At 47.9% G+C, this 13,616-nt stretch overlaps 1 protein-coding gene across 1 annotated transcript in view; it reads left to right on the top strand.

Annotated features, from left to right (window-relative positions):
- Positions 1-13,616, top strand: part of LOC109302323 (interferon-induced GTP-binding protein Mx1-like) — a 40,164-nt gene that overhangs the window by 7,259 nt on the left and 19,289 nt on the right. Inside the window, 3 exon segments of the mRNA XM_019523883.1 lie at positions 4,991-5,075; positions 10,709-10,901; positions 13,360-13,507. Of these exon segments, the coding sequence (XP_019379428.1) occupies positions 4,991-5,075; positions 10,709-10,901; positions 13,360-13,507 (426 nt within the window).

Below are 13,616 nucleotides of genomic sequence, written 5' to 3'. Positions count from 1 at the left end.
GCAAACTTCTTCCTACTTTAGGCTCATCAGACAGACCTAAGGCAGAAGAAATGTGGGCATGTGCCACAGCCTGTCTTGGGCTGGCTGTGCAGCAGGTGTATAGGGCAGTTTTATCTGGGGAGAGCAGCACCTGATTGAAAAGCACTGAGATAAGCTGAGGTGGAAATCAGCTGTTTCTCAAAAGCTGCAATTGCTAATCACACGTATTCTATTAAAATATTTGTAACAAAAAAATGTATAGTATTGTTCAAGCGGTTTGCCTTTCTGTGATATAACCATTGCAGAATTTTTTGTGCAAGAGAATAAATATCATCTTCTAATCTTGACATCACTATTAAAACTGTCTTTATTTTGGTTGCTTTTACCACAGGAACTCTTGATGAAAGCAGGAATTCATAGGATACTCTCCAGTGTTTTATAGTCAATAACTGTTCCTTTAGGCCAGGGGTGGGCAAGATACGGCCCACCAGGCCACTCTATCCAGCCCACAGGGCCCCTAAAAAAATTTAGAAAATTAATATTCAGCTGCCTGTTATGCGGCCCTCAATGGCTTGCCAAAACTCAGTAAATGGCCCTCCACCCGAAATGATTGCCCATCCCTGCTTTAGGCCCTGAATATAAGTAGGTAATGTTATTCCAAGTAAGTAATGTTATTGCAATATTAAAAGAAAATTCCAGGAAAGAAAAAATGGTTAAATAATATTCAACAGCCCCAACCTAACATTCTTAGCAGCAACACAGTCTTTGCTCAGGCAAACTTACCACTATCTTCAGAAGAATAGCAAAAGATGAAGCCTGCAAAGAGAACTAAGTTAGCACAACTTGGGAACTGGAGTAACAGAAATTACATGAAATTCTGCTATAAACTAGGATCTCATCAACTGGAAATGTCTAAGGGTGAAGGAAGACCTCAGTGTATTGGGATCTTCACGTGCTGACTATGCAGCTGATCTGTAATAATGAAAGAGGTGGATACAACCCTGTGATGACAACCAAGGCGATCCCAACAGAGATATGGAAGTATTAGTTTATTGCAGAAGGTCTGAGGGAGACCTCATCTGAAGTGCTGTATAGGATTCTAGATCCCCCACGTTCAAGAATCAAATTTGTACTAGGACAGGTGCAGAGAAGGGCTACTAGGATAATCGGGAACAGAGAGCCCCTCATTTGAGGAGACTAAAAGACATTGTGGCTTGTTCACTCTCAGAAAACAAACTGAGATAGGGGGTATGGTATGGTCTTTAAATGTGAGTATACACACAGGGAGGTTGAAGAGTGGCATTTATGCTCAAGATAATGTTGGCGCAAGGCCAGACTGATATAAACCGGTCACAAGTAAATTTGGCCTGAAAAACACAAAACAGCTCCTAATTGTTAAGAATTGTGGGGGCTACAAAGATATTTTTAAGATAGGTCTTAGCTAGTGCATGATATGATGCCAATAAAGCAGGGAATTAGACTCAGTGACACAGGGTGCCTTCTAGTCCTATGTTCCTAAGGGGATTTAGCAACCTTGTTGTAGTGCCTTGCAGACTCTAATGTGCAGGCTGTAGAGCTCTCATAATTCACTGGAAACCTAATATGGGCAGTAAGTCATCTTCTTTCTTGAATGGATATCAGGTTTTTCAGCCCATAGTACTGAAACGTCTACTTCCCTGCATTTAGAAAGATTGTAGGTCAGGGACCTGCTATACCCCTGCTGCCTGCACCTTTATGGACAAGAGTCATGGGATAGAAGCACACTTAATAAGCCCTATAGAGACTGAAGAGGCTCTTCAAGTTTAAAGTAGTATTTGGCTGTCAAGTATCTGCTAGCACAGTGGTTTTCAAACTGTCGTCCTGGGGGTTCACAGATTATGTCTAAAGGGTCCATGAACAACAACTACAATCAATCAAAAGTACGTGAATACCCACATTTACAATTCAAAGTACCTCCATTTGAGATTTCCAAAGGGGTCCATGCCGCCATTAGAAATTTTTTAGGGGTCCACAAACAAAACAAAAAAAAAGGTTGAAAACCACTGTGCTGGCAAAAGCTAATGAGCATTTTTAAACTATCTGCTTCTGTTAGTCATCTGCTTCTGTCACTACCTTCTTTCCCTTTTGCGTTACAGACTATAACAGAGTCTCCTGGCAGCCTGCTGCACTCCTTAGAGTTCTCCAGTTCCTCAGTGAAGCCAGTAGGAGTGTTGATGGCCTAAATGTGTTACACTGGAAAATAGGGGCAATGGCCTATCTACATTGTGGGACATGAAGACCTGGGGAAGAGGCCAAGGCTCACGAGCAGGGATCTGGGTTTTCTGTTTGCCATGGAAAAACACAGGAAAATGCAGATTTTTCTCCTTTAAAGGAGGAAAAGCTGGGAAACCACGGGTTTCCCCTTGCAGGCTAGAAGAGTTCCAGCCTGCAAGGGGCTGCTTGGGGCTGAGGGGCATGCATGTGGCAACCAGGTAGTGGTGGAAAGCAACACCCACAGCTCCCTCCATGTAAGTCTCTGAGGGTGGGAGGTGTACAGGTGATGTGTTGAGGGTGCAGGGGCCACATGCCACCCCAAGATTTCTGTGCCCACATTGGGGCATGAGGCTGCAGCTTGGCTGGGCCAGCTCCAGGCAGGAGTTGCCTCTGGCCCAAGGTGAGGTGCCCCCTACCCAGCTGGCAGCAGTAGGGGGCACAACCTCATGCTGCCACCACTACCGTCATGGCCACCAAGGTGATGCACCTCCTACCCACCTGGCAGCAGCAGGAAGCACAACTCCATGACACTGCTTCCATGCCTCACGTTGGCAGCCATGGCAGCATAGCACCCCTTCCTTCGCCAGCTCCCACCTGCTAAGCCACAGAGGCAGTGTCTGGCCAAGCTGCAGCCCTGTGCCCTGTGCTCCACTGTGGGTGCAGAAATCTGGGGGAGCATGTACCTTCCCCACCCCCACCAATGTATCGCCTGTGCTCATACCCCCTCTTCCCCATACAGCCGTCCCCTTCCTCATACACTGGGGTGCTGGGGCCAGGGGGCAGTGGTTCAGGAGTGAGGGGCACCAGCAGGGTTTGGGGGGTGGAGGGTACTGGCAGGGTCAGGGGCTGCAGGTTTGGAATGAGGGGCACCAGCAGGGATGGGGGTTGGGGGAGCTGTGGGTTAGGAATAAGGGGTAACAGCATGAGCAGGGGCAGAGCACTGGCATATCAGGGCTGCTCAGCATCATAAATCAGCGAGGGGGGGGGGGACAGCCGCAGCTGGACCTGCATCCAGGTTAGCAAAGGGAGCAGGGAGAACTCTGATTTTCTATGATTAAAAAAAAACCATAATCAAACACTAAAATATATAGGCATTTAGAATTTCCTATAATGATTGAGGCACTGGTAGGCTTCCAAATTGCTTTAAAACTGTAAATTATAGCAATAAAATATTGTGTTCAACTGATGCCTATACATATACTGTAGTGGTGTTTCATTTCAATTGTGGAAAAATGCAGGTTTGGGGTTTTTTAATCAGCAAAATTTTGATTTGCTTTTTTTAATTGGAGAATTTTGCATTTTTAAACAGAGGAAACCAGGACCCCTGCTCATAAGTGTACTGTCAGGTTCAGGGTATGCCCCCAGGCATGAGTTCTCAATCCCTTCAGTGCGAGAACGTGACACCATTGGGGTGCAGAAAAGTCCAATGAGTCCAGAGTGCCTAAGGCCATGTCTATATAGTAAACTTACCATAGCCAGCAGCAACTCTCTCAAACATGCAACGCTACTCCATGCAGGCTGCCTCTTAACTGGCACCAGGAAAGCTGGGCTCACAAATAAGTTTCTTGGGGTAATTAGCACTGCTGAGTGACAGTTCTAATATGTTCTGTGGTACTGCATGGATGCAGCTGTACTGTTTCCAGTGAAGGAGGCAGCATGCACAGAGTATCCTGGAGGGCACCTCTCTGACAGATGAAGTACGTTTGCTATGTAGGTGTAGCTTAGTTGGCCTAAAGTCCCACATCCTGTTTTGCACCCACTCTTTGTTTATGTTGGGTTGTACTGCACTGGTGTGCCACCTGTTCTATTCATTTCACTGCTTAACAAGAGTAAGTATGCCAGAATTGGGCAATGAGGAGCCAATCTTGGGTTGCACAGTCAGAAAAGAACCAACTATAAGCATGTGATTCAGGGAGACTGAATCACTGAAGAGTTCATGATAGACAAGTGAGATTCTCTGCAAGTTTTGCACCCTTTGCTGCTGCTATTAGTTCAGCACCATCAAAGTACCTGCTGATGTACAGAGAATACAGTACACGAGAATAGATACAGAGAAGCAGAAGGAGCAATTGCCCCAAGCTACTCCATGTTCAAGGGGGCTAAAAAAAACATGATTTCCCACTAGGAATACTTGCAGCAGAGGGGCACATGTGCATGTAGCAAGAGCACCTCATGATTTTCCCAAAAAAACCCGTATCTTTACAATTGACAGTGCATTCTCTGCTCCAAGTTGCTTATAATCTAAGATAGAACTAAACAACTGGCAGCCCATGGGCTGCTTGCAGCCTGAGAGGGATAATGCGTGGCCCTGGGGCCCCCACCCAGCTGCTACTCCCTGCTATCACTCCAGCTGCTGGGGTCTTTAGGCTCCCCACCAGAGTCCCTAAGCTTCTAATCAAGTCTTAAAAAATGAGACACAAGTTATAGGTGACAAAGTGTGGCTCTAGAAACTGTGTGAGACCAGATCTGGAAGCTCAATCCCATGACAATTTAAGATGGAATCCAGAAGAGGACGTGTGCCAGGATCTACGGGAATGGGCAGGTTAATTATGTTTAATAATCTGTAAATTTCATATAAAGGGATGCTCCCGTTAGTACTTCTTTCCTTTGATATTCTTTTGCCTCATGTGGCCCTAATGATGTACAAACTGAGATTTACTTCTGTCCTGAACAGGTTCTGCAGGCACTAAACTTGTAAAGTTACTTCACACTTGATTTCATGAACCTTTCTTTGTTTCATTTCTCCACGTTGTATCAGGGAGGGGGTGGAGTTATATAAACAGAATCAGCAGCACACCAGGTTTCCTCAGCAGAAGTTTCCTCAGCTCAAATGTATTAATCTGGTAAGACTTTCCTACATTATTTTTTGTTATATCATTTAAACCTGAGTTGGTATCTGTGGTATTTGTATGGTGAAAGAGAATATTAGTTAGTTTGTATTAATTACATATACTTAGCCTGGCATCTGAACTACAAATACTATTAACTGTCTCCTCTCTCTCTTTCTCTCTAGACCAAAATAAAAAGAAATAAAACTCTGTATCCTGAATTCTCCACTAAAAGCATACAATTAAAAGGAATCAATGCAGTCATTTGACTTCTATTTAAGGGGATATGCATTGGAGCCACAATTCATGATTGTTAATGCCACATAAGGTAGATGATGCTGTAGCTAGCTCAGTTTCATTTCCAGCTGCAGTGACTTAGCTCCAGGAAATTAAAGGAACTGCCCATTCCCGTTATGGGACTGCCCACAGTCCCATAATACACAAGAAAGAGAAACTGTTCTTGTAGTATTCCCAGCAATAGGGATCACATGCATCCACTGCAGAAACAATAGGAGCCGGATCCTGAGTCGGGACCCGGGCACATATCAGCAGGTTCCCTCCAACACAGCACTTCTACTTCATTTTTTTTCAAGGACCAGGATGCCTCTGAAATCCAGAAGTGTCCCAGCCAATCCGGGACATATAGTCACCCTAAATTGAACCAGATTGTAGCTGAATTCAGAATCTGAACTAAGCACACTCAAGCAAGAGGAGGGATTTAAAGCAGCATGAGCTCTGAGAGTTTCAGAAATAAGTACAATGTAAGTAGATACCCACAACCATGGCTCCTTTGATGCCTCCTCTGACCTGTAAAATAACAAGTTTGTGGTAGAATTGGAGCAATGTAGCCATGGTGGTCCAGGAAAATGCAAGAGGAAAGGATTTTTGCACATGATATCTTTTACTTAATTGACTGTATTTGGAAGGGATAGAGTTAGGCCAGGGGTCAGATCTAGCCCACCAAGCCCTTTCATCCGGGGTCCCCTCCCCGCAACAAATTGTGCCCCGCCCAGCCCTTCTGCCCATGAGGGACGGATCGAGGTTCCCACATGTACACGCAACCCCAAACATACCCTACTGCCTCATTCCCATCCTTGTGGGCATAGGGGCCTGGCCTAGCAAGCGTGCAGCTTCCGCGTGGGGCTGCTGCTGCTGCAGCCCCTGGGGACTTGCTCCACTTCCCCAGTCTCCTTCTGGCTCTGGGCAGCAGGTAGGTAAGCAGCGGAGGTGGGGCTGCAGCTGGAAGGGTCTCCGGAGCATGGGGTTGGGGCTGGCAGCAGCACGGTGCCAGAGCTCGGGGGAGTGGCAACAGTGCAGAGCTGGGGTGGGCAGCATGTGGGTGTCAGGAAGGATGGAGGAGATGTTGGGACCCCCCCTGCTCTGCCATGGCGTGCAGCCCCAGCAGGTGGTGGCAGCACCAGCAGCATCAGGCAGGGCACTCAGGGCGCAGCTGCCAGAAGGCATGGCTCTAGCCAGCGCAGCATGTTGGGGCAAGGGGCGCAGTCTCTCCCAGACTGTCTGTATCACTGGTGCTCCCCACCATTCACATACAGCCCACGCACTTGCCCAGCACAGCAATGGGCTCCAGCCCTTGGGGCTTCTCTCTGGTGCTACACAGCCTGGGCAGGGAAGACACCTGGCTCCAGCACCTGGGGCTTCCCTCCCTGCTGTGCTGAGCGCCCTGCCAGATGCTGCACCATGGGGAGAATATGCGGGGGTCTCCACACCCCCCAACCTCCCTCACACCCTTCCCCCACAACCTCCCATGAATACACAACCCCCCCACATTCTACCACACACACACACCACGTATCTCACAGTCTTCACCACACACCCCCCACCCACCCCTGCCCTAACACTATCCCTTCCAAATACATAGGAGTTATGGTTGTGGGTATCTCTGGTCCCAAGACGGTGACAAGTGGATGGGGCACCTATCAAGCGGTGGGACTACCCATGCGGCTCTCATTAGCCTGCCAAAACTCACTAAGTGTTCCTCTGGCCAAAATAATTGCTTGCCCCTGAGTTAGGGTAACCATATTTCCTAGGTTTTGGAAGCTGTCCCAGCATCCCAGCCCTAAATAGTAAATATACCCTAAATCAGGAGCCAGGCACATGTGGGTTTGTTCCCACCAGTGTGGGACTCTTTCTTCAATTTTCTCCAGCGAGCCCAGCCAGTGGACAGTTTCCTGGCCCAGACTCTGCTAGGCTGCAAGCAGAGTTACTTGCACAGTAAAGTGCGGGCTGGAGGAAACACAGGGTGGTTGCCTGGCCCACTCCTGGGAACTGCGGGGTCAGGGGTTGTGGAGAAGAAGGGGTGTCCTGCCTGGTCTCACTCCTGGGAGCTTCTGGGTTGGAGATATACATGTGTGTGCATGCGTGCACACATGAATGCATGTGTGTCCTGCCCTGGCCCTGCTCTTGGGAGCTGCAGGGGGTTGGGGATGGTGCATGCACATGAACTATGCTGTCATGCCCAGCCCTGCCCTCTGGTAGCCCCATCCCAGATTTCCCTCACATTATTATGGTTACCCTAGATACAGTCAAGCTTTCAAATATAAAGTATCCTTTCTTACCCCTGTCTCTCACAAAAGTACTCGCCTCACATTAAAGACTGTTAAGTGTCAGTAATTCCCCTATGAGAGAATATGCAAAAGCCAAAATGTAGATAATCTGTAGTTGTACGCGATTCACTGCAGAGGATTCTCTAGTAGGAGTTATAAGTTATATTATTATAAGAATTGTCTCACTGAAATAAATCATTTTTCTAGTTTCCTCTAAATACTACTATTTCTTCTAGCGGTCTGAAGACATGGGGCAAAACATGATGGACAGCTCCCTAGGGTACCTTATCCCTCTGTGGATCCTTTAGTTCATGCTGCTCTCCAGGGAACTCTTCTCCCCAAAACCAGAGTGCCTCTCTAGCCCTGGAGCCAAACCTTTATACCTATTAACTCTACCCCCTTCTGATCACCAGGTCCTTGTTTCTAGGAGCCAGGTGCAGGGGTTCCTATTGAGCAATCTACAGGCTTGCCTTTCCACAGGCCTCCTCCCTACCAGTAGACTCACAGTCCTGTGACCAGCCTCTCCCAGTCAAGTACCTTTGCACTGCCTTGCAGTCAAGCCAGCCTGTCTTCAAGCTGCCCTCCACACTGTCTTGCAGCCCCTTCAATACTTGGATCTACACTCAGGAACAGGGGTTACTTACTGGCTCAGTTATTAGCAGTCTGCTCAGAACTGCTGCTGCCACTATTTAACTGCTGTCTGGAGCTCAGCCCTTGTAGCTGATCTCATTCACCAGCTTGCTCCAGGTAAGTGGCCTGCAGCTTTGGAGCTGCTACTCCTTTCTCCCTTTCAGCTGCCCAGTTCTCACTGGTGGTTTTCAGTCAGCTGTCTTCCTCTCTTAAAGCAACAAGGGTTAGGGGCCACTGTTACATCACATCATTTCCTTGTTTACCATTCATTACCTGTAGAAACTGGAATGCCTAATGGCTTTCACTTCTTAGAGAGCATGAAGGTAGATTTAAAACATGTTTATGTAACAAAAATACATAAGTGGGCTTACAAAAACAACTGTTTAGCTGGAACCAACTGAATACGCATTTATGCTGCTTCTGTTCTTTTAGTCCAGTAAGGTTGGAGATACAAGATAAGATCTTCAGCTGATATAAATTAGAGTTTTGGCTTCAATGGAGGCACAGTAATAAATACTGACTGGGGATCTTTCCTAGTAATATCCTGGCAGAATGTGTGAACCAAATCAGGAGTGCTCTTTTTGATTAAAGAAATGCCACCATATTTTTCCACGTGGACTATTCATTTGGTTTTTTTCATGCTAGGAAAACAAGCCAAACATCCACGACAGCATGACAGGTGGGAGGAAGAAGAAAGGAAGAACTTCCCCCCTAATGGTGATATATCTTTGGATGTTGATTTAGCTTTGTAATTACTATATAGTGGCAAATACATATCAGAATTATGCAAATCATACTATAAAAACTTCCAAATACTGTATGTGCCTCTCCTGAGAGTGCTAACAAAGGTTCCAGTTAGTGCCATTTCCAAAGGTGACTTTCCTGATGTGGAAACCAGAGAGGAACTAGACTGGGGTGGGCAAAATATGGCCCACGAGGCCCCTAAACAAATTTTGAAAATTAAAATTTATCTGTCCTTGGTTCCTGTCAAAAATGACAGGAACCAGGGGCAGTAGGACCCAGGGCAATCTTCAGCAGGCTCCTGCAACAACAGGGCCTACCTGGAACTGCCCCCCAGCCGGAAGCCCCACCAGGGGCTTCTGACCTGGGACCAAGTGGCTTCACCGGTGCGGGAAGCTCAGGTAAGAAGGGCGGGGGATGGGTCGACAGGGAAGGAGCTGGTGCTGAGTGTGGGGAAAAGTGGCCCCTTGCCCGCCCCATGGCCAGAGCTCCCTGCTGCAACCACTCACAGCCCATGTGGGGCTGTCCTGAGCAGGCACAGGCAGCCCTGCATGGGCTGCGATCGGACACAGCAGGGAGTGCCAGCCACGGGGCGGGCAAGGGGCCGCTTTTCCCCATGCTCAGCACCAGCTCCTTCCCTGCCAGTGAGCTGGGGATCAGGACTGTGCACTGCCCCCTGCTGGTACCACAGGGCTGGGGGGAGCACTGGGTGTGAGCAGGTGTGGGAGCAGGGCCCACACCAGTGTCCCAGGGCCAGGACCAGCAGGGCCTAGAGCAGGACAGTAGGGGTACAGGGTCCCAGGCGGCAGGGGCTCTATGGAGCCAGGACAGCTGCCCCTGCTCCCTGTTGGAGCAGCCCAACCCAGCTCCACAGACTCCTGCCAGCCTTCGCTCTGCTCTGGGCCCCACTGGTGTTGGCCCTGATACATTGGTCCCAAAACATTGGGACATTGGTTCCAAGATGGTGACCAAGGTGCAGGGCACCTGTCAATGGGTGGGGATACCCATGTGGCCCTCGACAGCTTGCCAAAACTGGGTAAGCGGCCCTCCACCCAAAATTATTGCCCACCCCTAAACTAGACAATGATTCCAGCTCACTGCACTTGAGCAGCTGGCTAATAGATTAATTGTGGGTGCCGCTAATGACTGCCTAACATTTTAATAACTCCTCAGGTTTATTTACCTCTGCAAGTTATTGTGCTCAGAGGTGTGCTTGTCCATTGTTCCTAAGAATCTGAGCTTTCCAGCATGCTTTTAATGTCAATAGATGAGTATGTTTTAAACTAAATTCATGGGAACAGAGCGGCACATTCTAATGAAAAAGGACCCTTGTGCAAAAGGCTCTACCAGGTTTCCTCTCTTATGCTACTAGGGGCTGAGGGCAAGAGGGGGGGGGGAAGAAGTCCCACTGCAGCACCTCTACAAATCTTAGCAGGTGACAATGACATGAGAAGTTTAACCTAGTGAGCTATGCATATTTTGTTCTTCACTGAGTGTATGGAATACAGTTTCTGGACTCTGGGGTAAATGTGAAGTGACTGCCAAAATAGTTGATTCTCTTCTCACTACGGAGCAATGGGTTGATGCAAAGAAACTGCTGGTATAATGCTTTGTCTAATTTCACTGAGACGATGTACATGCTTGAACTCAGAGGACAAGGCCCTGCTTTCATGCTAGAAGTAGTTTCTTGTCCTCCTTTTTTAATTTTATCAGAAAGCAGAAATTTTCTTGGGCAGCGAATATGAGGAGAAGGTCCGTCCTTGCATTGATCTCATCGACTCTTTGAGAGCCCTTGGAGTAGAAAAGGACCTTGTTTTGCCAGCAATTGCCATGATAAGAGATCAGAGCTCTGGAAAAAGCTCAGTCCTAGAAGCACTGTCTGGTGTCACTCTTCCTAAAGGCAGTGGTAAGAATTTACCTTGTGGTTTTTCATTTCTGAAGCATCCAGCATTTGCCAGGGTATAGTGTCCTAAAAAGAAACTGAAGGACTGCTTTGAAAGAGACAGGAAGCCTCTGTGACCTGGTAGGTTGAGCATGGGCTGGGGAGCAGGAGAGATGCAAAAGCTCTGCAAAGGACTTTTCACATGATTGTTGAAGTTAACGTCATTCTCCTGGTGTGTGGGGGCTGCAAGGACACCCTGGAGTCTGATTCTAGCCAGGTGGGTTGGCATGGAGCCCTGTGCCACCTCTGTCCAGCCATGATTGGGCTCTAGGGCCTTGAATTGCCTCTGATTGGCCACTGCACACCAAGATCAGACCTCGGGGACCCACTCTACTCCTCCCTGGGCTCCAGCCAGGTGGCAGTGGTATGGGGCCCTGGGGTCCGATTCCTGGCCCACAGACTGCCCTCACACCAGTCATTTGGTCCATGGGGCCAGAACTGTGAGCACCACTGAACTAGACTATTTCTTGAAGTTCCTTCTAGCTCTATCTTCTGCAATGCTGTGGCATACTTTTAATCTGGTAACTTTCCATGGTCCTGGGTGTACAATGTGTCAGTGAGAGGTGCTTCAGATGAGTCAGAGTTGATGGCTGTGCCTGCCTTAAAGCCCAGGAGTTTATTGCACAAGGGAGGCCTATGTTTTCAGTGGCATCAGCAAAATGGGCATTTACTCTGACATCTTGGAAATTTGCACCTAGATGAGAGGACGTCATCACCAGGGATCTTGGTTTTCTCTGTTTAAAAGTTGCAAATTCTCTGACAAAAATCACAAATTCTCTAATTAAAAAAACCAAACTCTGTGATTAAAATGAAATGCCACTGTATATGGGTATCAATTAAACACAATGTTTTATTGATATATTTACAGTTTTAAGCAATTTGGAAGCCTACCAGTGCCTCAATCACTATAATAAAATAAAATCTAAGTATGTATAAATTCTTGTATTTGATTTTGGGTTCTTTATCATGGAAAATCAGAACTTCTCCTGCCCTCTTCCCTCCCCAGGATGCAGGTCTAGGCCCCTCACTCCCAAGCCACAACCCCTGGCCCTGCTAGTTCCCCTCATTCCCTCCCAGCAGACAGTCAGTGACCGGGGGGGTGTCCCCCCATGGCCAATCCCGCTGACCTGCAAGTGGCAGCAGCACACTGCAGATGCTTCCAGATGAGTGCAATCAGCCATGGGGGGGACCACTTTTCCTGGTGCCCCCACTCCCTGGCTGTCAGGAGGTGTACATGCACCCCATATGCATTGCCACTGGAGCTTTCTCACTCAACCCTGCCTGGCCCTCCTCTGCGCTGCCACGCCAGGTCCCACCTCCTACACTGTAGAGGCCCCAGGGAGAGGGCAGCAGGGCAGGAGGCCTGAGCCTGCAGGGAGCAGTCCACACCTGCCCCTGCCCTGTGCACAAATCTGGAGGGCACAACTCCATCCTGCTCCCCGCCCTATGGCTGTGCATTTGGGCCCCAGGCACCAAGACCTACACGCCACCTGGCTGGGCAGCAGGAGCAGCCCCAGCCCTGCCTAATTCTGTCCAACTCCTTCCCTCCTTCACTTCCTCCCTCCCTAAGGAGGCCTCAGTCCCCCCTTCCCTCCCTCCAGACTTACCTGTGGGAGGTACTCTCCAGGCTGCCTGGTGGCCGTGTGCATGTGTGAGTGCACCCAAGACACCCACTGCCTGACCGCCCTTCTCCCTCTCCCCACAGCCCCTTGAAGGCTGGAACTCTTTGCAAAAGTGGAATATTCTCATGTTTCTCTGTTAAAATGAAAAAATATGTATTTTTCTCAGTCAAAAAGGGAAATTGCATTTTTTCCCCCATTTTTCTGTGGGAAATGGAAAACCCAGATCCCTTATCATCACCTACTAATTTCTGTGGCATCATGGGTGTGCTGGGCACTTTACATTTAAGTAGAAGTTCTTGACTGTGATGGCAAGTAGGTAGTTAGTACCATACTGCTCTCTGGTCCTCATATTTGGCTTTTTTCCCTATAACTTTAACTACAGCCATGGAGATGCAATGAGCAATTTACAGTCCTCCAGCATCCCTGGATACCCTGCTCCCACACCCAGAGTAGACATCATGCCCAGGTATCCTGACTCCTGGCCACACCCCTGCTCACCTGCCTTTTAGTGGCAAGTCAGAGCTATGCAGGCAATAAATGGTTTTAACCATTTTAACCTAAACATGTGATGTTCTAACTTTACACTGCTTAATATTCCACAGATTTAGTATGGCCTAAGCGTAATGTGTAATTTCACCCTAATTAGTTGAAAGGTAAGTACCAAATAATGGAGGAAGGGACTTGTTGAGCCCATTGTCAAGAGAAACAAATTCTAGTACTATGTCCTTTTTATTTAAACGCAAGTTAGCCAGTCTGAGTAAATGCTAATGATCTCCTAAATCTTTGATTTTGTGTCTTATACCTTGTAGCCCAGGATTTAATGGCTGGCAAAGGAGTGGGCATTAGCCAAGAACTAATCTCCCTAGAAATCAGCTCTCCATATGTTCCAGATCTGACCCTAATTGACCTCCCAGGGATTGCAAGAGTTCCAGGCTGGGAAGCTGATAAGTTATAGCAGTACACTTTAATATGACTTGATCCCTAAGTATGAAGTTTTGCCAAAGGCACATAACCAAAACATATTTACTCTCCCAAAAATAGTTAAGTTATAAAAAAA

Source organism: Gavialis gangeticus, unplaced genomic scaffold (assembly GCF_001723915.1).
Source record: "Gavialis gangeticus isolate Ggan-Ray unplaced genomic scaffold, GavGan_comp1, whole genome shotgun sequence".
In the NCBI taxonomy this organism is placed as follows: Eukaryota; Metazoa; Chordata; order Crocodylia; family Gavialidae; genus Gavialis; species Gavialis gangeticus.
This window is presented reverse-complemented; position numbering and strand designations above follow the sequence as displayed.